The sequence below is a fragment of the Colletotrichum gloeosporioides genome (assembly GCF_011800055.1).
Source record: "Colletotrichum gloeosporioides strain Lc1 chromosome Unknown consensus_106, whole genome shotgun sequence".
NCBI lineage: Eukaryota > Fungi > Ascomycota > Sordariomycetes > Glomerellales > Glomerellaceae > Colletotrichum > Colletotrichum gloeosporioides.
Window position 1 is genome coordinate 93,706 of NW_025544751.1, and position 25,135 is coordinate 118,840.

The 25,135-nt window shown below is 54.6% G+C and overlaps 10 protein-coding genes across 10 annotated transcripts; 3 read left to right on the forward strand and 7 right to left on the reverse strand.

The window, feature by feature from the left end:
* Nucleotides 1–535: 535 nt before the first annotated feature.
* GCG54_00002396 (uncharacterized protein) lies at nucleotides 536–847 on the reverse strand (the record flags this gene model as incomplete). The annotated part of the gene is made up of 2 exons (XM_045402488.1): nucleotides 536–705; nucleotides 766–847. 2 exons carry the CDS (start codon nucleotides 845–847, stop codon nucleotides 536–538), a joined length of 252 nt encoding a protein of 83 aa, XP_045257011.1.
* Nucleotides 848–3,143: 2,296 nt separating this feature from the next.
* Nucleotides 3,144–4,523, reverse strand: GCG54_00002397 (uncharacterized protein; the record flags this gene model as incomplete). Its single annotated transcript, XM_045402489.1, has 1 exon — nucleotides 3,144–4,523. The coding sequence occupies one exon, from the start codon at nucleotides 4,521–4,523 to the stop codon at nucleotides 3,144–3,146; it is 1,380 nt and encodes a 459-aa protein (XP_045257012.1).
* Nucleotides 4,524–6,004: 1,481 nt separating this feature from the next.
* Nucleotides 6,005–7,084, forward strand: GCG54_00002398 (Sorbitol dehydrogenase; the record flags this gene model as incomplete). Its single annotated transcript, XM_045402490.1, has 2 exons — nucleotides 6,005–6,867; nucleotides 6,925–7,084. 2 exons carry the CDS (start codon nucleotides 6,005–6,007, stop codon nucleotides 7,082–7,084), a joined length of 1,023 nt encoding a protein of 340 aa, XP_045257013.1.
* Nucleotides 7,085–7,668: 584 nt separating this feature from the next.
* GCG54_00002399 (uncharacterized protein) lies at nucleotides 7,669–8,831 on the forward strand (the record flags this gene model as incomplete). Its single annotated transcript, XM_045402491.1, has 2 exons — nucleotides 7,669–7,845; nucleotides 7,893–8,831. The coding sequence occupies 2 exons, from the start codon at nucleotides 7,669–7,671 to the stop codon at nucleotides 8,829–8,831; spliced, it is 1,116 nt and encodes a 371-aa protein (XP_045257014.1).
* A 234-nt stretch (nucleotides 8,832–9,065) lies between these two features.
* GCG54_00002400 (Extracellular exo-alpha-(1->5)-L-arabinofuranosidase ArbA) lies at nucleotides 9,066–10,583 on the reverse strand (the record flags this gene model as incomplete). The annotated part of the gene is made up of 1 exon (XM_045402492.1): nucleotides 9,066–10,583. The coding sequence occupies one exon, from the start codon at nucleotides 10,581–10,583 to the stop codon at nucleotides 9,066–9,068; it is 1,518 nt and encodes a 505-aa protein (XP_045257015.1).
* A 2,184-nt stretch (nucleotides 10,584–12,767) lies between these two features.
* On the forward strand, nucleotides 12,768–14,138 carry GCG54_00002401 (uncharacterized protein; the record flags this gene model as incomplete). The annotated part of the gene is made up of 1 exon (XM_045402493.1): nucleotides 12,768–14,138. The coding sequence occupies one exon, from the start codon at nucleotides 12,768–12,770 to the stop codon at nucleotides 14,136–14,138; it is 1,371 nt and encodes a 456-aa protein (XP_045257016.1).
* Nucleotides 14,139–14,462: 324 nt separating this feature from the next.
* On the reverse strand, nucleotides 14,463–16,562 carry GCG54_00002402 (uncharacterized protein; the record flags this gene model as incomplete). Its single annotated transcript, XM_045402494.1, has 4 exons — nucleotides 14,463–16,203; nucleotides 16,245–16,381; nucleotides 16,436–16,468; nucleotides 16,521–16,562. The coding sequence occupies 4 exons, from the start codon at nucleotides 16,560–16,562 to the stop codon at nucleotides 14,463–14,465; spliced, it is 1,953 nt and encodes a 650-aa protein (XP_045257017.1).
* Nucleotides 16,563–17,437: 875 nt separating this feature from the next.
* GCG54_00002403 (Endothiapepsin) lies at nucleotides 17,438–18,646 on the reverse strand (the record flags this gene model as incomplete). Its single annotated transcript, XM_045402495.1, has 2 exons — nucleotides 17,438–18,499; nucleotides 18,551–18,646. The coding sequence occupies 2 exons, from the start codon at nucleotides 18,644–18,646 to the stop codon at nucleotides 17,438–17,440; spliced, it is 1,158 nt and encodes a 385-aa protein (XP_045257018.1).
* Nucleotides 18,647–19,551: 905 nt separating this feature from the next.
* GCG54_00002404 (Beta-galactosidase BoGH2A) lies at nucleotides 19,552–22,254 on the reverse strand (the record flags this gene model as incomplete). Its single annotated transcript, XM_045402496.1, has 1 exon — nucleotides 19,552–22,254. The coding sequence occupies one exon, from the start codon at nucleotides 22,252–22,254 to the stop codon at nucleotides 19,552–19,554; it is 2,703 nt and encodes a 900-aa protein (XP_045257019.1).
* Nucleotides 22,255–23,328: 1,074 nt separating this feature from the next.
* Nucleotides 23,329–23,886, reverse strand: GCG54_00002405 (uncharacterized protein; the record flags this gene model as incomplete). The annotated part of the gene is made up of 2 exons (XM_045402497.1): nucleotides 23,329–23,514; nucleotides 23,584–23,886. 2 exons carry the CDS (start codon nucleotides 23,884–23,886, stop codon nucleotides 23,329–23,331), a joined length of 489 nt encoding a protein of 162 aa, XP_045257020.1.
* Between the last annotated feature and the right edge of the window lie 1,249 nt (nucleotides 23,887–25,135).

A 25,135-nucleotide genomic window follows, 5' to 3' on the forward strand; every position in this document is an offset into this window, starting at 1 on the left:
CCGAGGTTGATGAGGGGAAAACGAGGGCATGGCGAAGAGGGGTTGGCAAGTCGTGCCCAATCAAGATCGATTAAGATGGACGTGAGATTTCGAACCCTCAGGCATTGTCACAGAACACTACCGCACATTTGATCTTACCCTCTGCTACGAGCCGCAGCCTGATTATGGTTGTCTGGTTACACTCAGGGACATCCACCAATGAGGGGAGGTTGCCAAGGAATCGCATTCCACGTGTCATACGGCCAGAACTCCCTTATAGAAGAAAAGGTCAGAGTTCTAAGAATGTCAAGATTGATGGATGTATTTTCTTCCAAATTAATATATATTGTGGTGTGGCTGGTATCAATGCTTCGTCTGACTACTCCGCTCTGCCGCTGTGCTTCGTCCCTTGCTATTCAAATCTCTAGGTGGTTGTATTGAGCCAAACTGATGCATGACGCCTCTGCCATCCCGTGATATCCAAAACTTAATCATGAAATAACGCCCAGTAAATGTGTTTTATCGCGAAACTCCGTCTCCTCTAATCATCGAAGAGTCACCAGCCAAGGACGTTGAACCAGCTCTTGCGGGGGTCTTCGACGGCGCCGTCAAAGACCTTTTGGCGGGCGGCTTCGCTCTGGGGGTCTCTGTACTTGGCGAAGAAGCGATCCATTTGTCGTGACTCGGTCATGAGTTGCGAGCGGACGTTCATGGCGATGGCAGAAACTGTGACAAACGCCGTTAGTAAGGTGCTTTGAAGTTGTTGACGTTGACTTGGAGACTCACCAATGCCGACGGTGATGGCAGCAGGCAGGAACCTGGCAACAGCCGGGGAGGTGGTGGGAATTCTGGTGGGTTGGTTGACCATTTTGAAGGTTGTTCAGTGGGTTGAGGTTGAGGTGTGGGTTGGTGGTGGTGTCTGTGTAAGACTGGAGAGAGATTGCCGAATGCTGTGTAATTGAAACACTGGAGATGTTTGCTTTTTGAGTGGTCGATGTGGACTGGAGTGCATCTAAGATCCGGTTCTCTAATCGCAGTCATGGTGGAAGCATTTATAAAATCTATCATACCTGCTTCTCCCGAGCGTGGTGTGGTTGGCTTCTTTGGGTTTTCGTGCGTTGTTCGTTGATAGTTCGAGGGTGGTGCGGTGTCCGGACGAGTCTGGTGGTGCGGTGGTGTGATTGCGTCCCGATGGCGCGGTCCAGTTATTGTCTTTCTGCGGGTGGCTCTTCAGCAGCTGTCAAATTTGGTCTTGGGGACGCCGAAACCCCTGTCTGTAAGGCTCCTTCGGGCCATATGGAGATAAGATCTGACCCTAACTCGTTTGCTCTCCGCACTATTCCCCGTTGGTTCGTCCTGTGTCGACAGCCTTGGAAGTGGAAGGATTTGGGGCAGATCGGAATCTTTGGGCCTGTATCTGGCCAGCGTGACTCTGTCGGTGGAACGATTTCTGCCCGGCTGGCGGCGACCCTGTTCGTAAGCCTGCGTCCTGATTCGTTGGGGTCCAGCGGCGCAGCATTTTGCAGCTTGGAAAGCGGCCTGTCCAGTCCCCCGGAGCAGATCAAATGGTACGTTGAGCAATTACGGTCGGCACGATGCATTGATGGATGGAATCATGGACTTCGCCGTGTATGAGTTGACTTGACCAGCGCGACGTCATGAGGACGAGTAGACGCTTCCGTCTCTTTCTCTTATCGTTTGCTTGCTTTGGAGTTTGCTGATGTTTCTGGTGTTTTCCGGAGCCGACAACTTGATTGCAAAATTTGCGGGCGTAGCTGATCAGTTGGTTCGGCGGACCCGATCAGGAGATTTCGGGCCTTGTCGGGCCTTGCTGGCCCCTTTGCGTTCACGTGCCTGCTGACAGTCCATCAAGCCCTTCGATTCAATCTATCACTGGGTGTTTTAGCCTTCGATGGTATCTTCGACATACTTGAATGCTTCATGTTGACAACTCGTCTTTTCTTACTTCATGTACATTATCCCCTCCTTACATCGGTCTCGGTCAGAATGAACTGCGATGCATTAGTACCGATGATCCACGCAATCACTGCCTCCGGTGGCTCCGATCTTCGCCAACGGCACTTGCCTGATTGAAACAATACAGACGCGTTTTCCAGAAATGGTTCACTGGGAACCTATTTCGCTTCTTCCGCCAAGCTGTAAGTGTTCTGCACATTGGATATCAGACGTTAGACCTTTCTCCAGCAATGGGGTTTGACGTGAAACTTGACAGCCACGCAGTGTTCATCCCATGCCAATCGCTTGAAGATTGTGGAACTTCCCCAGAAACAAGCGAGCTCCAGCACTATGGTTGAGCTAGAGCTTAAGGCTGCAACGTCCCGACAGCGCATTGTTACAGTGACGCCCGTGTCAACGGTGCACTGCATGTCTCATTCGCTACGAGAGCCAATTAACGCAACATAGTGCATTGAGTCTACCTAGGCAGCCGGTGCATCGTATGGAAACATTGGCTTTTGGCTAGTTACATCTCTGTCTCTCCATGTACTATCTTGCAGCAACAGTATGGTCAAATCATATTTGCATTTCGTGGATTGTGATTCAGCGGTAAATCTACAAATTTGGACATCTTGGAATAGAAGCTGCAAAGCCACCGAATGCAACCTTGACGTCGATGAAGGCTTTTGCCATTCAGGCAAGTAGTGGACAGTAACCGACCTGAGCAGAATACTGTGGGATGGAATTCGCTGTGGTTTCTCTTTTTTCTTTTTTCTGAATTGTAGTAACTATCTTTGCCCCAACTTGTCTTCTTGGATGCATTTAATGTCCCCATCGTTTTTATTGACAAGTGATACGCTGCTAATCACAACTTTGCAGCCGAGACACTATTGTTACACAACTTCCATGATCGCCCATCATATTTCGTAGCCTTTACGATTCGATCCGAGAAATCGCACTTTGCGATGTCCGAGCAGCAACTTCCTTGGCTCTAGGTTACGCACGCTCACAGACGAAGACTCGAATTGGCATGTAGGAATCACTCATAAGTATGTTTCTGATTAAAGTTATGTACAAGAATAGAAACTTTTTCGATATTTGAAGATGCTGATGGATGACGTATACATGTTTGCGTTGTAAACGTTGCAATCAGTTAGGAATTATGCGAATACGGGTGTGCGTTGAGCCAACAACTGCGATACCTCAACCTAGCCGGCCTGAACAGTGCCAGACCAACTTTGCTGCGTCAAGGCCGGGTGTGTTGTAGCAGGGCCAATTGTCCTCTTGCTGCACCCCTGCTTCACCGGAACCTTGTTGAAGCGATCAGCAAGCCAAGGCAGGTAGTCCACCTGGGCAGCCTGGAACGCAGGGTCGTGGTCAAGTTCAGGGTAAAGCAGCAACTCCGTAGCAGAGTCTGGGAAGCTCTTGCAGGTGGCATCCAAGTCCTCTTCCATGGTGTGAGAGTAAGTCAATGTGTCGTTGACACCTTGGACAACAAGCATTGGAGCAGCTAGTGCATGCGGTCCAACTCCGTTGTAGCGGTTCTGCCAGTCCACCACATCGGGGTGTGTGAGCCAGCTCGTGTTCTTGTACAATTGCTCCACGGTCAGCTGACCAAAGACAGTACCGCCAGTCGGGAGACAGCCTTTGTCTGAAATGGGAATTAGGCTTGCGACGATGTCACTGACGTAGTCTTCGACCTTGATGGAGCTGTACAGCTTGGAGACGGACTGAAGGCAGTAGACGGACACAACGTCGCCGACGGGTCCGCCTTTGGCGCGCTCGAATGACTCGGGGATGAGACTAAGAGGTCGTAGAGCTGGAGCAACCGAGACTGCGCCGAGGAAGCCGCCGCTTGCCTTGCCATCTTGGGCTTCACGCTCATTGGTGCGCCATGCCGTCAAACCGCCCTCGCTGTGTCCGATGACAGCCCACTCTTTGGAGAGACGTTCGCCAAGGGCAGCACGTGCGGCCTTGAGGGCATGAGAAACATCGCCAGCGTGAAGGGCCCCGGCCTCATACATGAAGCCTTGCGGGATATCACTACCGAGTCCTGCGTAGTCCGGGGCGATGACGGCATATCCCGCCTGGGCCAGTGGGAAGACGCCTTCCCACTCGTAATAGAGGGCCTTATGATTTGTAGGGGCGCATTGGCGCTGAACTCCTGCGGTGCCGTGTGCCCAAGCCAAGGTCCGGAAAGGCTTGTCATTTCCGAGCGGATTCGCCCACGGGAGGAGGGCAAACGCTGTTGCTGGAATAGGCTTGCCATCGACGTCCTCGCTCATGTAGAAAAAGCGAGAAAGGGACATTCCTGCGGGGATGGTCCAAATCTTGGAGGCCTGTGTCGCGGTAATGTCTTGCCATTTGACGAGGTCACCGACGGCGTAGTCCGAGAGGTTGGAAGGGTTGGAGTAAAAAGAGTCGAGTGTGACATCGACGTTCACCCAGTTGCTGGTATCGTAGACCAGTGATTTCCGGATGGCAGATTCGCAGTCTGCATCACAGACATCGCGGAAATCAGCGGATGCTGCACCTGCAAAGAGAAGAAGATAGCCTATCGAGGCCAACGCTTGGCTGGACGTGACCATGGTCGAGTTGGGACGAACTGACTACTGCACGAGAATGATGATGTGGTGATGTGCATGGCAAGAGCTCGGAAAGTCGAAGAAAGACAGGCTTACTTATACTTCATCGTGGCCATGGCTATCAGCTGAGTCCAAGGCTTTGTTGTTCCAATAACTCCACCACGATAGGAACGAAATATCAACAGATAGGGATGACCCAGTACCGATGCCACTGCCGACGTGATAGCCCCTCTCAACAAGGTTAAATATTCAGACCCTGCAGGACGATCCACGTTGAGTGCCGTTCCTCATTGAGGTCAAGCTGCAGCTGGTGTGGATATGTAATATCTGGAAGCGAACGAGACCTTGTGCAATAGCACTCGAGACCTGTGAGGCAAGCGACATTTCTGAGCACAACGGTCCTGTAGAGCATCTAGTTGCATACGACTTACAATTGGTGCAGAGTCCGCGCTCTATCGTTGGAACATTTATCACAAAAGAAAAAAAAAAAGCAATTGAAAAATAAAAGGAAAACAAGCAGAATAGGATTATTTCGATATCTCTAAGACTTGGCATTTGGCCACAGATAATCGTTGAAATGCTCGTGGCATATTGAATTACATCCGCTAACCCAATCCGGTAGGTCGAGCCGCGGCAAGGGGTTCGGTTGATCGTCGTAAGAGGCATGCGGGTGCGCGATGCAACCCCCCGCAGCGAGGTTTGCGGCGGCCGAGGTCTCCGTTGACAAACCAGTTTGAACAGGCGCTTGTTCACGTTAAGCATGTCTCGCTGCCGTGCGGGGAAAAGTCTGTTGACGAAGGTGCTGTCCAAGCGTAGAAGCCGGCCGAGGAACGGGAGGGGAGCGGGGCCGGGCGGGGTCCGCGTTGTTCACGATCACCAGAGGAGGTCTGGGATGGCGTGGTCGGATCTGTCGGGGCTTGTGGTGAGACAAGCAACAGTCGTTGGTTTTGTCTCGGATAAGCTTAACTGGATTTGGTGAATATACTTATATCCTGCTCTAGGTTCTAGGTAGTTTGTAACTCTCTTGGCGATGATCTCATAACATGACTGGTCATTACATGCAACTTATTGCGTCCCCGTTGAGGGACGCCTAATTTTCTAGGCCCACTGTGCAGACATCATAATCCGAACCTCAACGTTCAAATTTGCCGAGGCAAGAATGCCTCAATTGGATTTTTCTTCGGTTTCTTTTGTGGTTTCCGATTCCTTCCTAACTACTCTATATCAATATTCCATTCGTTTTCTTCGGTTTCGCGTTCGCCACAGCGGCTTCTACCAAGTCCGGTAACTCAAACGGAGCAGAAGATCAGACGGATAACATCAACCGTGTGAGCGATATAAGAGTCGACAGCTTTCTCCAAATGATCTGCAAAACTCACCTAACTACTCGACAAATACAACTTTTGAGCAACTATTGACGTTTGAACGCTCATCAATACTGACATAATCATCGTCATCAGCAGCGCCGGAATTATCAAAGCAACATGAAGTCGGTACGCGTAATCGGGCCGGGGTCAATCGGCTGGGTCGACATCCCCCAGCCCAAAGCTGGGCCAAACGACATCCTCCTGAAGATGAAGGCCTGCGGCATCTGCGGCTCCGACGCCTTTTTCGAGGCCGTGGGCGGTGTTCCGCCTCGCCAAAACTGCACACCTCTGGGCCACGAGCCTGCAGCCGAGGTAGTCGCCGTCGGGAAAGATATTGTCGGGCGCGATGTGGACGTCGGTGATCATGTTGTGATAGACACGATGGTTTTCACGGACGGATATCTCGGGTCTGGTGGTGCGCAGGGCGCGCTGAGCGAATATGTCGTCGTGAGGGATTACGAGCCCCGGAAACAGCTGCGCAAGATCCCCAGTCATATACCATGGCATGTTGCTGCGCTCAACGAGCCTATGGCGGTTGCACTGCGCGCTGTGAAGAAGACGAAGCCTGAGCCTGGTTGCAAAGTTGTTATTTTCGGTGCTGGTCCTATTGGTCTGGGTTCCATAATGGCCTACCGCAGGCAAGGTGCAGGTCACATTGTGGTGGTAGACATTGTGGACAACCGACTAGAGAAGGCAACGCAGCTCGGCGCGGATGCAGTTATCAACTCAACCACAGTTGGCGATTTAGCAGCAAAGCTGGTCGAATTGCATGGCAGTGGGACGTTTCCATGGAGTCAAGGAGTTCGCACAGGTACCGACATCTACCTCGATGCAGCCGGGGCGCCGCCCGTGCCGAAGCAGGTTGCTAGCATGGCAAAGTACGGGGCCACATTCTGTATTGTCGGTGTTCACAAGCAGCCGACCGAGCTACACTTTGGGGAGCTTGTCATGACTGAGATGACCATCGTTTTCAGTGTAGGGTATGTCAGATACGGATCACCCGGACTTATCAGTGGCTCGCTAACACTCCGAAACAGATATCCCGAAGAGATTTTTGAGGTCACAGACGACATCATCGAGAACTGGGAGAAGTATGCAGAGATTGTGAGCGACCAGGTTCCATTTGAAAAGGCAACGGAAGCGCTAGAGCTGGCCAAGACTGGCAAGGCAAATAAGGTTGTTGTAGTTTTTGACTAAGTGATTGGAAATGACCCCAATGCACCTTTAGGATGGATGGTGAACGCACTTGGTCAGTCGAAAAAATAAAGCATTGCATCCGCGAAGCTTAAAATTCTCCAGTCAAGTCATTGACAACTCATACATGTGCGCAAAAGATGTGATTGGTAACTAAGAGCTGGTTCTCATGCTAGCATGGCGTTAAGATAAGCGGCTAGATAACGCGTAGCGATCTGCGTCGACCTAGCAGCGGGGCTGACAGTCGCCTAAATCCTTCACAGCTCTAAATCACCTTCTTTTACTCTTCTCAGCTAGCTAGCTCAGCTGTGCCGCTGCGGTCTCAGCCCCAGCAAGACATCTCGGGCGTTGATGTTCAGTGACATCATGCACGTAAGACAAGGCAATCAAGAACTGCGCCTCGTGTATGCAAGTATCAGCATCCTCCGAGACAGTATCGTTAGGTTGGACGATCTTGTGTAGCGCGGCACAGTTTGATGCTGTTGCTTTTGGCTTGTATTTAGGGAACTGGTGTCCCACAAGACTAGCCTTCCTGTCAAAAGCTTCCTTCTCATAGTGTTCCTGTTGGTGCTACTCAACTCGGCAAGATGAAGTGTTGTACAGTTTTCAACTACAGCGTCGCCGCTTTTCTCGCGGGGAGCGTGGCCGCGACAAGCTCGAGGCTCAAGATTGATACTCATGTTCATTTTCTGCCCGACTTTTATAGGCAAGCACTGATGGACGCCGGACACAATCCAGGTCCTGACGGCATGCCGAGTATCCCGGTGAGTACCGCAGCCACCCGTCCAAGAAGTTGTCTAACACTCCCCAGGAATGGAGCCCAGAACGCCATATCCAGTTCATGGATGAAAACCACATTGCGAAGTCAATCCTGTCCATATCCAGCCCCGGCGTGTACCTCTCCCCACCTTCAAAGGCTGCAACCAAGAACGCGACAAAGCTCGCTCGCCAAGTCAACGACTACGCATCAGCGGTCAAGGCCAAGTACCCAGACCGCTTCGGGTTCTTCGCATCTCTCCCTCTTCCAGACATCACTGCATCATTGGAAGAGATTGAATATGTCTTTAAAGAGTTGAACCCCAAGCCGGATGGAATCGTTTTCATGTCCAATTTCTACGGCATGTACTTCGGCGACCCAGCACTCGACCCAGTCTTCAAGGCTCTGGACGAACTCAACGTCACTATCTTCGAGCACCCAACTACACCTTGCACCGAAGCCAATCATTTGACATACAACATTGACGGAGAAACCCCCGAGGTCACCCAAGCAGAGTGGCAGGCTCTGAACCGACCAGTCTCAACCCGCTTACCGAGGGCGCCGACCCTGGACTTCCCATTCGACACGGCTCGGACATTCCAAGACTTGTTCTACTCACAAGTGCCGAGGCGGTTCACCAAGATCAAGTGGATCTTGTCTCATGCCGGGGGTGGTCTCATCCCGACGATGGACAGGATAATCAGCTACAGCTTGCCGGAGCACAATCTGACAGAGGACGGGATGAAGGAGACGCTTGCGCGAAGTTTCTACTTTGACCTTGCGGGGCCGTGGCCGGTGACGGAGGCTATCACGCCTTTGATACGGTGGGTAAGCTACGAAAAGCTGTTGTTTGGTTCTGATACGCCGTTTACGCCGTGGGTCGTTGCAGCTGTTAGTGCTGTGAAGTTTGACAAGGGCATTGATGAGTTGTATGGGAATTCGGCTGAAGCGACGGCTGTGAGAAGGGGCAATGCCGAGACCTTATTTGGTTAAGAGCTTCTATAACTTGAGCGGATAACCTCTTGTATCTACTCGACTCGAGAGGAGCCAGGCCTATCTCACGTAAAACGCAACGAAGCATTTGACACATAGGGATCACCACAATTTTGGATGTAACTCAGCTCGTTGTATCTTTCAAAGCATCATATTCTCTAGTCACCTGAAATACTTTGCAATACAATGGAGGCTCACCGTCCAGAGGGAGCTATGTACATGTTTGGTGCCAAATCACTGAGGGTTCGGGGCAAGAGCCTCAAACTCCTTCACGCCAACGCCGCCAAACTGCCCATTACCCCCTGACGCAGTCAAAACCGCCCTCAGAGCCGTCGTACTAATCTGCGTAAAGCTCACAATTGAAGGGTTATCAGTGACTGCCGTAGGATACCCCGTGCTCGCGCTGACAGCAACCCAAGCATTGCTACTGCTCAAATACTCCAACCGCCAGCTCGCCGGCGGGGGCACGCCGATATTCGACCCCGCAGGCTGATCCGCGAAAAACACCATCCGCGCCCCGTTCAACGTCACAGCCGAGCTCCACGTCAAAACCAGCGTATTCGTCTGCGGCGAGGCATTCCCGTTGTACGAGCTCCAGTAGTCGGGCGGCAGCGGGTTGCTCGGGATCCAGCCATCGTTGAGGGACTTTGTCCAGTACTGGATCGGGGTCTGGTTCACCGAGCTCGCGACGGCGCGGGTGGCGATGTTACGGGTCGCGGGAGCGGCAGGCTGAGCGCGACGGGTTTGCACGACTTTGTTGATTGCCGGCGGGGAGGCGTTGTCGTTCCAGGTCATGTAGTCGAGCGCCACGCTGCGGCGGAAGTGGCCACCGCCAGTGGCGTCTCTGGTGTGATAGACGAGGTACCACTGCCCGTTCAGCTCGAAGGCGCCGGGGTGGGATGTGGTTGAGGATACGATGTCGAGCATCACGCCGCGGAACGTCCACGGGCCCAAGGGAGAGGATGCGGTGCCGTAGGCGATGCAGGCGTGGTAGGATGTGGGCGTACACGGCGAGTTAGTGCCGGCATTGTTTGCGGCGTATAGCATGTAGTAGGTCCCGCGTCGTTTGAGTAGCCAAGGAGCTTCGAAAAAGCCTGTGAGGCTGTTGACGGACACGGCTGACCCGATGGTGGTCACCATATCAGTCGCGAGTTCGATGCCGCGGAGTGCGCCGAATGTACCCCAGTAGAGATACACGCGGCCGGTATCATCAAGCAGGACCGTAGGATCGATGTTCTGGATGTTGTTCGCCTGCGGGATTGTCTGCGACACAATTGGTCCGCTTGGGTGCGCATCTGTGAAGGGGCCCCATGGGTTGCTAGACACGGCCACGCCAATGGCGAAGCGATCGGAGCTAGACGTCGACCGTTGGGTGACGGGCGCGTAGAGATAGAATCTCCCGTTCGGCCCTTGCACAACCTGCGCTGCGTAGGCCGTTCCAGCGGCAGCCCATGAGAAAATAGACTCGGGCCGGGCGATGTTGGAACGGAACTGCCATTGGGCGCCGGCCGGGTTTGGGTTGCTGCTGCTGAGCATCTGCCACTCGTTGATCACGAACGTGTTCTGGTTCGCCGGGGCCTGGTCCCGACCGCTAAGGATGTAGACGGTGTTGTTCACCACCAAAGGGGCCGGGTCGGCTGAGTAGTAGGATCCATCGGCGATGATGGGGTTGCCGGTGGATGTGATGGTTGTCTGGGCTACTACTAGCAACCCTTGGATGAGAAGGGTGGCGACAGAGGCAAGAGACCACATCGTGACAGGAGAGAAATTGAACGTCAAGACACAGGTGTGGACGCTTGGTCAATAGGAAACTGAAAGGCAGTTGGAGGTTGAACACAAGCTATATAGACCAATGGCAGTGGGTATCTGCAAAGTCCAAGTTGTTGCGTCGGTTCCACGTTTGAGTTCATGTGCAGCTATGTGCATGCAATCGCTTCTCCGCCAGGAAGGTGCTCAACTACCTCAACCCCGATTCGAACGCTAATACATTCTCGTCTACCTTCTGGTCTGCCTCAACAGTACGAAATACCGGCATAGATCGACGTCTTGACCAGAGATCATCCAACAAACCCGTGTGTCCGGGGTGGAGTTACTGCAGGCAAATGGAAGGCCCCCAAAGCCTCCGCCTCGGTACGCTTCCGGCGGAGCTGCAACTTCCGTCGATCACCTGCGTTTGGTGGCTTTGAAAATTCACCGTTGGAACGCGCAGGGTGTCTGGAAGCTCGGTTACTCCTGTTATTTAAAAGGCCAAAAAAACACCGCCAATGGAAGATTCGTGCTTTGTTGCGGCCAAGAACTTCTGATAGAAAAAATACGACAATACGAAAATTGCAACCGGGGACGGGTCCCGGGATCATGCAACTTTGGACTGGATCCCGAGTCACACCCTTTAGGTCGTCGCAGATCGACGAGCAAGGCGGCTTCTTTGGGTCAAAGATTGCGGTGATCACTTGTGCAGTTTTCCCGAAGCAGAAGATTATACGCATGCATTTGTTAGAGCAATATCAAGTTCCAACACTCCTTGAGCGTGAGAAACTTGGAACAGTGTTTCCAGCTTCGGGACCTCCGGCCGAAATCGCCCCACATCCCCGGCCGGTCCACCGGGCATTACAAAACATCAGAGGAGTGACATTCAAATGTCTGATCCAGCATGAGAAAGCGGCGAAATTTCAAAACAATTCCAAGAACACCTGGTGATTTGCCGCACTCCTCATGCAAGCTCGGACAGCATGCCGGTCACCCCCAGCGGAGCTCAACGGTGCGTCTCTCATTTCGGGATATGAAGGGGTACTCTGCCAAGAGCCAAGTCGACGCGAATTGGGAAGGTGACTTTGGTGCGTCTGCCGACACACGCCATACTCTAACCAGAACGAAGCGCTGTCTTCGTATTCATCCCAATTGGCGCGCCAAACCCCTTCCAATCGTGGCCCAAGCATTACCCAAATGCAACTTTCCTTTCGTCGGCAGTTGGGGAAAGCAGGGCGCTGCGAGGTGACGTTCCCTGCACATTGGCGTTCATCATGTGAGCCACGACTTTGGTTTTGGGAAACACAGGCCAAGCGTGTAAGCTTAAACGACTGCGGAGCTAGGAGGATTATTACCAGTGGCTTGGATGATGGGGGCGAATGTTTTAAGGTTATTCTGGAATTAATCCGGGACAGAGGAGAGACTGCAGACCCCAAACTAGGGCTCTTGTTAAAGCAGGGATATGTGGCCGTGGGCTCCGGCGGGATGCATGAGCACTGAGTTCATACTTCTCTGAACTCTCCATCACTTGTTGATACTACTGGTGGATGGTTCGTACGGAATCAAGGAACGCATAGAATAGCATCTTGTTGGTATGTCTTCTTGGTTCTCCTTTCACGGGTGGAAACTGCCAGTTGTGGTGGTGATCTCAATGGTACTTGATCGGGATCGTCTCCGAAGCTACTGAAACGATATCAATATGTGACTGGAACTGTGATATCAGTGGTATCATAACGTGATGGTCACAGGTGAGCCTTCCTTTAGGATCCTAGCCCCCACCCCTATCTCGGCGGATCCTGGTTTCCACCCCTTAATGGAGTCGAGATATCGACGAGGGTGTTATCGTACCGAACAAACAAACCGATTTCCACCAGTAGCCCTACTGATCGATCATTTGCGATCGTCCTGAGCCCGGCTATGCTGGGAAGCCATCGGATGAACGACTTTCAGTTGGGTTATACCACTGCGCCAAGTGCTCCGTAATTTGTTTTTGCCGTGTGTTTGAGTATGGCAGCAACAAATACTCAGTAACGGGACTACTCCGTTATGAGAGACGGCACCCGTTTAGAAGCTACCATCTTGTCGAAACATATAAAGCCTTTGATCCGCCAACATCGACGACTTAACAGCTCTCGATCACCATCTTCCACATCCCCATCTCCCTCTCCTCTCTCCCTCCAAACCGCCACAATGACAAAGCTCACCTCCCTCAGCCTCGCGGCCCTCCTCCTCTACGGAGCCCACGCCTTCCCAGCCCCATCCCAGCCCATCTGCCGCGGCATCGACCTCGACACCACAACCGCTAACCCCTCCATCACCCTCACAGACCGCTCCTCCCGCACCCTCGCCGCCCGCGCCCCGCCGGCCTCCTTCACCGCCAACCCCGCCATCGGGCCCGGCGGCTCTTCCTACCGCGACTCCGCCCACTTCCGCGTCTACGCCGCGGACCTCTCCGCCGCTGACCGCGCCCTCTCCATGCTCGAGGGCGTCTACGCCTGCTTCGTGACCACCCTCGGCTGGCGCTCCACCGGCCTCTCCTACAACGACGCCACCGACGACGACGGGCCGTGGCAGAAGGTCAACGTCTACAGCGTCGCCTCGCTCCCCGGCGCCGCCGGGGTGATGCACTCCGACGGCGCGGCGGGGATGGCCTGGCTCGAGGTGCAGAACGCGTATTTGACAGTCCCCGGCGTGACGGTGCACGAGTTCGGGCACGGGCTGCACTACCACCAGAAGACGTGGGTGAATCAGGGGAGGACCGGGGCGTGGTGGGAGACGCTCGCGAACTGGGTTGCGGACACGTACCTCACCTCCCCGCTGTGCGCGAGCGCGAGAAGCGCGGCGGGGCAAGCGACGCCCGCGACGAGCGAGATCGATGTGGTCAAGACTATTGGGGACAGTTTCCAGGTCATCGTGGACGGGAGCGTGAACACGGGGAATTACTACCAGGCGTGGCCGTTCCTGACGTACCTGACGAACAACCCCGATGGCTTCGCCGGCTTGGGGAGCGATGTGGTGAGGCAGCTGCAGGTGCGGTACGCGGCCAACTCGAACGAGACGCCGCTGCACACGCTGCAGCGGGTGAGCACGGGGGCGACGGTTGCGAGGGTTGTGGGGAAGTACTGGGCGCGGATGGCGTACGTTGATATTGGGCACCGCCAGGCGCAGAGCGTGTTTCTGAGCCAGCGGAGCAGGATCAACTATGCCAACGTGGACTCGACGGGCAGCGGGAGTTACAGGGTGAAGGCGGCGCGGCAGCCGAGGTACATGGGGGCGAACATCATCCCGCTGAAGAACCCGTCTGGTACTGTGACTGTGAGGATCACGACGAACGGGCAGTTGACGTCGCACCTGGCGGTGAGGAACACGGGCAGCGGCGCGGTGCGGTACGTTGAGCTCAGCGGTGGGCAGAGCAGTGTGAGTGTTGCCAGCGGCGAGGAAGCGAGCTTGGTTGTGGCGAACACGCCGGCCAACTTGGTGCTGTATGATCCGTTCTCGTTGTCTTCGGAGGTTAACACGGGTGTGGACTACTCCTTTACCCTGTCGGGTGCAACCGCCTAGATGTTGGCGACTGTGGGTTGACGGTGTTGGGTACTGAAGGGGAGTTGCAGTTGTTGTTCCTTTCTTTGTACAAAGTTGTTTTGCTTGCGCCTTGTACATATGACATTGAAGTACTCTCAATCCGAATATTACTTTGGGACATTTCATTCCTGAGCATAGTGTGATTGCGGATATCACTAATCATGATCCTGCCAGTCATAGTGTAACTGTTGTTTTCGTACAAAACTAGATGATGTTCATATTAACTACTCGAGTGCTCGGAATTACTATTCATGTGTTGTGCTCCGATTTGAAATACACAGTTCGATCAAAGCGTTACGCATCTCATTCCTTCTTTTCCACCGTGCTTCCGACCTCCTTGGGCTCTGGTCCAGGCTGAACACCACTTTCGTCCTTGGGCTTTTCGGTATCGACAGTCGTCTCTTCAACCTTCGCCTCTTCAGCCTTTGACTCTTCAACCTTTGACTCCCCAGACTTCGGCTCTACAGCGTCATCGGCCTTAGGAGCTTCATCAGCCTGGGGCGCTTCGCCAGTCTTATCCGCCGCTTCTTGAGCATCCTGCGCCTGTGATGGCGTGCCACGTCTCCAAATGTTCACACTCGGCATTGAAACCTGCCCAAGTGAGGACACCGATGCTGGTACCTTTGGCATTGACGGCATGCCGGGCATACCTGGCATCCCCGGCATACTGGGCATGTTTGGCATCTTGCTCGGCAACCACCCCCTAACACCGGTGCCAGATTGTTGGGCAACTTGGAACAGATGCTGCATGTACGTGCGCTTCTGCTCGGTGTCGACATTCTCCGGGCTCGCGTCGCCGACGAGATCTCCATCCCCGTCCTCCGGCAGAGGAACAACCGACGCAGCGGCGGCGATGTCGATGGGCGACTCGTCCGGAAGCTCGTCGGTAGACTTGGACTCCTCCTTCTCATCGAGCTTGTCATCCGACTTCTCGGCTTCCTCGTTCGACTTTGCCTTTTCCAGCGTCTCTTCAACCTCGTGGTCCTCCTGGGCCTCTTCCGGCGGCGGCTCGCGGAACTTGGGGTCGTCGACGACGCGCTCCTCGCTATTGAACCATTTGATGACCAAGTCTGCGGCCTTGTCCGTCATTTTCTCGTAGTCCTCGTTCTTCTCTGGGTCAAAGAGGCTCATGTGGGCTTGCACCTCATCGTCGACCTTGCGCAGCACCTGGCGCGAGAAGAGAGGATACGCGGCGTGGCTCTCTTCAGGCACGGCGCAAAACGTCCTCTCAGGGACGAAGTAGCCTCCCTGCCAGTACCCATTCTCACCCAGGGAAGCGTAAAAGTCGTGAATCCCAACGCCCTTCAGAGCGCCCATGCGTTCCAGCCGTCGGTTGAGTTCCTTCTGCTTCAAAAGTGCACCGACAAAGGTGAAGTGGTCAGACAACCACGCGAACGAGCGGCCAACGTTCCCGCGGTTGATGTACGCCAGACCCTGCCCCAGCGCATCAATACTCTGGCGGTAGCCCTCCTTGACGGACTCCTTGTTGAGGTTCTTGAGCCCGTTCATGATGGCCTCGCGGTTAACATACGCAGCCACACCGCCGGCCGCAATCGCGCCGACCGTCCCAGTCCGCACGGCGACGAGCTGCCACGTCTTCCAGCCGGGGTTGCGCGCGGTCGAGGCGACGGCGGAGGTGGCGGCGCGCCGGGTCCCGAGGCGGGCGAGGCTCGCGGGCGCGGCGGCGGAGAGGGCGGTCATGACATTGAAGACGCTGCTGACCTTCTGGTAGTTTGAGAAGGCGCCGTAGACGAACATGGAGCGGGCGAGGCCGTTGTAGGGGGTGTCGAAGGTGAGGATGCCCTGGATCGGGGGGAAGATGGGGTCGTCCTCGGAAGGGTTGGCGTGGGCGCGCTCGTTGATGGCGAGGAAGAGTGCGTCTGCGGCGACGAAGCCTCTGTCTTGTGTTAGTGTTTGGGTGGGTGTGAAGGAGTCGTGGTGGATGCTTGCCCCATAGAGTGAGCGACGAGGATGACGCCGACTTCTCTGTCTTTTGGTGGCCATGGCTTCTCGACGGTGGATTTCCTCACTTCCATCACCTGTTCTTTGAGCCTGGAGATGTGTTAGTGTGAAAATGCTCGTTACGGGTGAGTTGGAGTGAGATACCATGCCAGGAAAGCCTCGGTGGCTTCAGCCAGCTCGCCCTTGGTCTCATACTTGGGGTAGACGATGGACTCGACGCGGTGGTCCGGCAGTTGCTTGGTGACTACCCGTTTGAGGTCCTGCAGGAAGGTGAGCGGGTGCCCACGGGACCTCTTGGCGATTGCTTCACTTACATCAGGGAATTCGCGAAAGGTGTCATCGTTGCCCTGTCGCAGTGGTTAGATTGGTGTTGCATGCACCGGACAGGGGGCCTCTCACCTTGAAGCCGTGGATGAAGCACAGCAGCAGTGTGCGTGACATGATGAGTGAGATTACTAACAACGGTCTGGAGAAGCAACAAGGTACAGACAGAATGGAATAATTATTCGAGTAAAATGGATAATAGGATCTTAGGATGTTCCTAGGAAGGGTATCATAGGGGTTTGTTGTAGTGGTGAGAGGGACGAAGTTGAGCCCGTGCAAAGACTGACGAAAGAATATGCCGCAACACCACCACCTTCATCTCCTCCTCTTCCTTCACTTTCTCAAGCAGTGACGACCTATTGACCGAGCACACTCATCGCCTTCCCCATGTTCCAGGCTTTCCCCCAGCCCAGCCACACCTTCTGAGCGGCGTTCCAGGCCTCTGCTTCGCTGGTGCGTGGCGAGTGCGTCCCAAGACGAAGCCTGCAGCCAATGGCACGGCGGCCAAGACGTCACCGATAACGTCATTGCGATGTTTTCCGCGCACCTCCAAAACACCAAACATCCCAGCGCACTTCTTCCTCCTCTTCACACTACTTCACACTACTGCACCTTGAGCCGACGCGACCCTCTTGGATGTCAGACCCCTGGCCTGTCAATTGTCAAAACACACACACCATCGATCTGATCTTCGCTTCCTCTCCAATCTTCTACACGTTGCGGCACGTCACATGCAAACTTAAATAGACGAGCTGCCGATGCATCGAACTGAGGCTTCGAGGCCGGGGTCGTGGTCGTGGTCGGGGTTGGATTGGGTGGCCTCCCACCACGTGCGATCCAAGATCTGACGATCGAGTGCATCTGAAGGATTTCCAAGGATTTGCTCATTTTTTTATCATTGACTCTATCATTCCCAGTAATCTGGTTTCTCCTGTTCTGCTGCCCGGTCATCCTGGACAATCACCCAACCCACACAGCCATCTGCCTCCCCATCACGCCTTGGCCTTGATCTTGCCAAACGACAGCTTCGGGTCAAACTTGGAAATGTCCGTCTCGTTCGCCGCGGCCCCAAAGTCCCAGACGGTGTAAAAGTTGCGCAGGAACGGCGTGCCAATCAGCGTGAACCCGCTCGTCTCGCCGCCCTCGAACGGCGGCCAGCACGCGTCCTCGCGGTTCGCGAAGCCGGGCCGCTTCAGCTGCTCGCCCGTGATCTCGACGACCTGCGGAGCGCGGTAGTCGCCGAAGCTGAACTTGAAGGACCACGACGAGTTGAACTCGCTGCAGAGCGGAATGTGCTCGCCGTTGAGGATCGCCGTGTAGTTCATCCCGATAGACTCATACACCTTGAGGTTCTGCGCCTCGGGCAGCGTGATGGAGCCCGCGCCCGTGTCGAAGACGACCCTGCCAATGTCAAAGTCCACCGCGGTCTCGGTGACGCTGCCGTTGGTGGTGGTGCGCGTGCCGTTGACCGCGAGCATGGTCGAGCGCCACACATCGTAGAAGCCGGGGATGACGCGCGTGATGGGGATGGTGGTGAGGTCGCCCTCTACAAAATCGGCCTCGCGCGAGCCGCCGAGGGTGAGCACGCCGTCGCCGGGCACGCCGCCGGTGTTGGAGAACTCGGTGCCGTAGTAAATGCCGAACTTGGCGGCGTCGAGGCGCCCTTCGGCCATGAGGGTCTCCATGACGGTGTTGGCGCCACCGTCGATGATGGAGCTGAAGCCGAGGCCCATGAAGCCGTCGGCGGCGAGGGCGGCCCAGTTGGACTCGTTGGCGGCGATGAAGGCCTGGTCCCAGGTGACGCCGCCGGCAGACCACACCTCGTCGACGGCGGGGCCCGCGACGCGCCCGCCGAGGTACGGGATGTCGGCCGAGTTGCCCGTGAGGTTGCCGGTGCTGGAGGCGGCGATGTCGTAGCCGGTGCGGTTGTACCCGCTCACGTTGGCGCACTCGGTCTTGCAGGTGCTGTCGACGGCCCAGGACGACGAGCTGCCGGTGTCGAAGAGGAGGCGGTACGTCCTGGCGGGCGTGCCGATGTTGAACTCGACCGTTTTCTGCCATTCTTCAGTATTCAGTCGTCGGTACTAGTTTCGATATTAACTCACGTAGCCGTTGTCCACGATGATGGGCAATTCCATCACAGCGGCCGTCGCGACGGACGCGACCGCTGCCGCCGAGAAGAAACGAGTGACGGGCGACATTTTTGCAGTATTAGCACAAGCAAACAGGTCAAAAGTATTGAGAACCAACAACTCGGGCTGGATGAAGAAAGCCCCAAGACAGATCTCCCACCGGCCCGGGACGACCACCTTAAATTCCTTCCAGAACCCAAGCTTCCTGCGCCCCCTCGCTCGCATCGTGATGATCACCTCGTAAAAGGGGAGCGGGCTGTGGGGCGAGGTAATCTCGACTGAGCTGGGATGCTTGAGCCGGCCAACCCGTGTCGACGGAGCAGTCCTGGGGTCCTGGCTTGTGCATACGGGAATGCTCGGTTACCCGGTTAAGCTTCTATTTTCAGACGCAACTTTCAGGCGCCGTCTCCAAGTTTTTGTCACTTGCTTCATTTACCTTTCGCCTCCCGTGAAAGGCAGGTGGTTTGGCATGGCGCCATTTCTCCCAAGCTGGAGACGGCGTGGAGTTAGTGCGAGAGAACACGAAGTTGGCTGGAAAGACACAGCATTTAAGGAACTAATTCTGCGATCGGGAGGACGGACTGTTCAGCCCTACCAACCGGTTGTGGCTGCGTCGGGATGGCTCCGTGGCTGCGTTGATGCCCTCCCCATTTAGCGGAGATTTAAATAGGGAGAAAACCATAAGTGCAGGTTTGACTCGCGTTCGGCGCTGCGGTTCGTCTCATGTCGATTGACGATGGGAACGGCGAGATCAAGCAATCCCGGGGATGCTTTGGTTGATTGAACACCCCATCTCATTGCCTGACTCTGTTGTGCCCTTTGTGCCCTTTCTTATTCCCGTCTCGGGCGAGTCTTCGGACTTGATTCACACAAAATCATCACCGCTGACAAAGCGGCATCACATGTAAAGTCTACACAGCAAAGACTTTCACCGCAATGGATTGTTCAACTCTTCATTAATATTTACAACTCGTCTACAGCGTCTTGATGGTAACCACACCATCGCTCAACCCCGCCCCCGACGCCGTAACCACAACCTCCCCCGTCGCCCCCTCGTCAAACTTGACAATCGCCAGCGCCAACCCGCTGAACGCCTTGCGCGTGAGCGACGGGAACGCAACCAGATCCGCCGGGTCGCCGTTGTCCGTCGCGACAATCTGCCCCGGCCCGCTGATGCTGAACGTGATCTCGTCCTCGGCGAAGCGCACCAGGTCCCCCTCGGCATCCCGCACTTCCACCGTGACGAAGGACAGATCGGCCCCGTCGGAAGCGATGGCCGACCGGTCCGCCGATGCGGCAAGCTGTGTCGCCGCTCCGACTGTGCGCACGACGGATGTCGCCCACTCCGCGCCGTCTTTGTAGGTCACCACTTTGATCTCGCCGGGCGCGTAGAGCACGTCGTCCCAGCGGAAGCGGTACTCTCCCTCCGCGCGGGTGAGTTTTCCCTGGGACTCCCCGTTGAGGAAGAGCTCGGCGGTGTCCGCGGAGGTGAAGACGTGCACCGGCGTGACCTCGCCGAGGCGGTCGGGCCAGTTCCAGTGCGGGAGGACGTGTGCGAACTTGAGGTCTGGCCGCCAGCGCGCCTGGTACAGGAAGAAGCGGTCCTTCCTGAACCCAGCCAGGTCAATGATGCCAGAGTACGAGCTGCGCGCGGTGTAGTACGGCGTCGGCTCGCCGAGGTAGTCCCACCCCGTCCACACGAACTCGCCCGCCACAAACGGGTGCGCGTCCTGCGCGGCAAACACCTTGTCCGGCGCGGCGCCGAAGTTGGCCGAGTACAGCTCGTACCCGCTCACGCGCAAGGTCGTCGAATTCCCGCCCGACGTGTCGTTGACGGGGGCGCCCCCAGAGTCCGCGACGGGGAAGATGTAGCTCCCGCGCGTGGAGAGCGCCGACGCCGTCTCGGAGGAGAGGATCATCTTGTCGGGGAAGGCGGCGTGGAAGTCCGCGTAGAGCGGGTGCGTGCGGACGCCCGGGAGGTACGAGTACGCGGGCGTGTCGCGGATGCCCTCGCCCTGGTAGTTGAGGCTGAGCACGTCCATGGCGGTCGGGAAGGACATGTTTGGCTTGGCGAAGTTCATGCTGGCCGTCGAGGGGCGGGTGGGGTCTTCGTCGTTGACCATGGCGTGAAGCTCGAGGGCCGGGACGGTGCCCGGGTCGCCGATTTGTTGCTCGGATACCTCGTTGCCGAAGGACCACATGACGACGGAGGGGTGGTTGCGGTCGCGGCGCATCATGGCGCGCAGGTCGGCCTCGTGCCAATCCTGGAAAATGAGGTGGAAGTCGTTGGCGGTCTTGTTGCGGTACCACGAGTCGAAGACCTCGTCCATGACGACAAAGCCCATGGCGTCGGTGAGCTCGAGGAGTTCGGGCGCGGGCGGGTTGTGCGACATGCGGATGGCGTTGCAGCCGAGCTCGGCGAGAATGTCGAGCTGGCGCTGGGCGGCGCGGGTGTTGAAGGCGGCGCCGAGGGCGCCGAGGTCGTGGTGGTTGTTTACGCCCTGGAGGCGGACGTGGGCGCCGTTGACGAGGAGGCCGGCGTCGGCGGAGTAGGTCACGGAGCGGATGCCGAAGCGCGTGGTGTAGGTGTCTGCGGTTTGGCCGTTGACGGTGACGGTTGTGACGGCGATGTAGCGGTGCGGCTGCTGGGACGGCGGAGGGCCCCAGAGGAGGGGGGTCGTCACGGTGGTGGATGATGAGGCAGAGGATTTGCTGCCGGCGGGAACGGTGAGGGAGGAGGCTTCGAAGGATGAGACCTTGTCGCCAGCCTCGCCCGCGGCGGTGAGGGTGTACACCTCGGTGGCGACCTGGATCTCCTGCTCCGCGGAGCCCGTGTTCTCGACTTCAACAACGAGATCGAGCGTTGCGGAGGAAGAAGACACGTCCTTGGTGGTGATGTACGTGCCCCATTGGCTAACGGCCACGGGGCTAACCTTGGTGAGCCAGACGTTGCGGTAGATGCCGCCGCCGGGGTACCAGCGCGCCGAGTCGGGCGGGTTGTCGAGGCGGATGGCGAGGACGTTGTCATCGCCCTGCGTCAGGTGCGGTGTGAGATCGAGGCGAAACGAGTTGTACGGGTACGGCCAGCCGCCGACGAGGTGGCCGTTCAGCCAGACCATCGCGTACGACATGGCGCCGTCGACGTCGAGGTAGATCGACTTGCCCGCGTCCTCGGGGCTCAGCGTGAGACTGCGCCGATACCAGCCCACGCCGTGGACGGGCAGCCGGCCCATGCCGCCGCCGATGATGGGGTCCTCCTCGGTGTAGAACGGGCCCTTGATGGCCCAGTCGTGCGGGAGGTCCACCGTCTCCCACGCGCCGTCGTCGAAGCCCGCAGACGCGTAGGACACATTGCGGGTAGGTTCGTCGGCGGGGCGCTCGTAGTGCTTCTCGGCGTCGTTGATGAAGGTGTTGGCCGAAGGCAGGATCCAGTCCTTCAGCACGTAGATGTCGGTGAGGTTCTCGAGGTCCGGGCGGATGTCGTAGGCGATGCCGTCCGGGTTGAACTCGGAGCGCCAGAAGCGCCAGCCCTTGTTGATGCTGACGCGCTCGCGGCCGGCGGAGATGGTGGAGTTGTCCTGGCGCCTGATGCTCAGCGCCGCGGCAGGGCGGGAGAGCAGCAGGACGAGGAGGCTCAGGAGGAGCAGCCCGTAGGCGTGTGGCCGGGGGGAAGACATCTTGCAAGAGGCCGATGCCGGGTTGGGGTGGTAGAGGTGGCCATCATTGGTGACAGAACGCCTTAAGGCGCGGTCTTATATGTCAACCACATCTTAGCCATAGATGGATCCCGCCGGCTCGTCTCCATTGACGTAAACGCAGGTATGTAATGCCGTCGGATTCTTCCAGAAATCCGGCATCATCACCCCGAGAAAACAAGTGATTTACGCAGCAGCACCTCGGCTTTTCGATGCCCTTGTTGATGGGGTAATTTCGGGTGAAAAGCATCCCAGGCCCTCCGCACCCCGCGTTTCTCCGCACGGCAGCTGCTACGGTACAGGGATGCCGCCGGCAGCTATTTAGCCTGAATGTCACGCTCAATCTCGCGATTGGGCCGCGTGAGCCCGCTGAGGGGGCTTTTTTCTTGGAGATTGGATGATCTGTAGGTCAAAGTCTGTTTAAAGAGGGCTTTGCAGAGTTGGAGAAGCGGGGGAAGAAAGGGGCTGGGGGCGTACGCAGTTGAATGCCCACATCACGAGTGATGCCAGAGTGAGAAAGCGATGGCGAGCTTGCCTGGGGAAACCTTCTGCGAACGCTTTCTTTCATTGCAGCTTGCGTGGTCAAAATCGCGTCATTCGGTGCGGTGTTGACAAGCGTTCGAGACGTCTTGACTTATGTGGCTACTGGGAAAACTGTCGTGATACAGCAAAGCAGGCATGGTTTCCTCCCTCATGACAAGCACTAGTGTGGAGGTCGTAATCGGTTTACGGGTTTTCCTTTAGTGACCGCCAGAGTCGCCCCTGAAAGGAGAAGACCTTCACGGGGGCGTCATCGTCAATGACGGACTGCTTTACTTCGACTTCATTTATCTGTAACGGAATGAATACGGCTTAGGTTAATGACAGTCATCAGAAGGGAGGGCCTATGCGTAGCTCCGTGCATCTATAGTCGACGGGACAGACTCAGCATTCCATAGTCGGGCGAATCACCAAGATGGCATTTAGAGCTTCTTGGGAATTACCACTTTCTACTTCGGGCCTACGATACCCCCTATTCACGGCTATGTACGAGTACTAGGTAATTTCTAAAGATCATCAAGCCATACAGTACTCGCCACTAGTGAAGTCCACGCCCACGAGTGGGTGGTAGACAAACTCGTCACACTCAGTGTCGTAGCCGAGTACATAAAATATGTACCAATCGTTCTGAGCATACATAAATCGACCATTGGGGACATGAGGGGGCGGCCGTCCGTTTTCCTCATTATGCATCCACATAACCTTCGGCGGGGAATCACTTACGATCCAAGGAAGCCGAGTTCGCCTTTCGAGCTGGAACTCAGGACTTACGTGGACAAAATAATCATCCTCTATGCCACGCGGTCTGGAAATTAACTGAGGTAAGTTGACGTTGACTTGGACGTCGCGACTTCTCAGCATAGGCATGATACCTGATAGACCCTGCAGTATCTGTGTTTCGGAGACATCTTCCCAGCAGAATTCTGTGTCGTGGTCAAGCCACAGACCAACCCGGAGCAACGAGTCCATTTTCGCAAGGCTGGGCCAGATTCGCATCCACTGCTCGTGCTCTCTTTGGCGGCCGCTGCCTTCCGGTGTGCCGCCGGGTCTTGGGAGCGTCTTCAGCTCCTCCATCTTTGAGAAGAAGGGAACGAAAAGAGTGTTGACAAGGGCCATGGGAAGTCGTAATGTCAGATTGACGTTACGCAAGGACTTGAAGAGGTGGCATTGCTTGAGCTCACGCGATGGTTGTGTCTCCGGAAGCTTGGACACTGTCTGCTGAATCGTTGTTGACAGAGCCAAGTCAATGGTGTCAAGATCTGTCAAGTGGACGTGCTGTGTCGGCTGGGAGATGAAGCATATGACATCCGAGCATCTATCTCTGTGATTAGTCTACGAAGCGAACCATGTAAATCAAGCAACAATTTCGGAAACGTACAGCCCTTTCGATGAGAGTAGGAAAGGAAGCAGCAGCATATGAATAGGAGTAGCTTGGCCCTCGAGGCTATCGAGATATCTCTCCTCGCACCTCCAGTGACACCCCTAAGTTGAATCCACCCAGCGAATCCATCTAGGTATTACAACCCATTATATATAGATAATAGTTAACTAACCTACTTAGGTATTAAGTAGCTAAGATAAGATATTTATACTCTATAGGATTATAGGAATAATAAGGACTTACTTAGGAATAGAAGAACTATAGTATAAGTTATATAATAATAAAAAATAAATATAAATAAGAGATTTATAATAAGTACTTAGTAGATATTAAAATAAGTACTTATTTTACTTTAAAATAAGTATTTATAATAATAAGGGAAATAGTATTTATAAATAGTAGGACTATTTATATAAAAAGACTTATATATAGAATAACTTTAAACTTAGTTTATAATTAGATTTCTATAACTTTTTAGTAATTAACTTAATATTTATCTTTATAAATACTTTTAGTTTATCTTTATTATAAATTACTTATTAAACTTAAGATTAATTACTTTAACTTTTAAAAACCTAATATATAATAGTTTATAATTTATAACTTAGACTATAACCTTAATATATTATTATAATATATTAATCTTTAGTTTCTATTAATAGACCTTATTATTAAATAGCTAATTATAATATTTTAATTACTCCTATTTAGTAAGTTAATTATTAATACCTACTAATAATAAAATAATAAGTATATCTTTATATATCTCTACTAAGTCACTTATTTTAAGAACCTCCTCCTCTTTATAATAATTAATCTAAAACTTAATTAAAGAACTTAAAGGAACTTTTATAATAATAAACTTTAATAATAAAGTAACTTTAAAGAAAGATATTTATAAATACTTTTAAACTAAAATTAAGAAAGGAGATAATAATATTA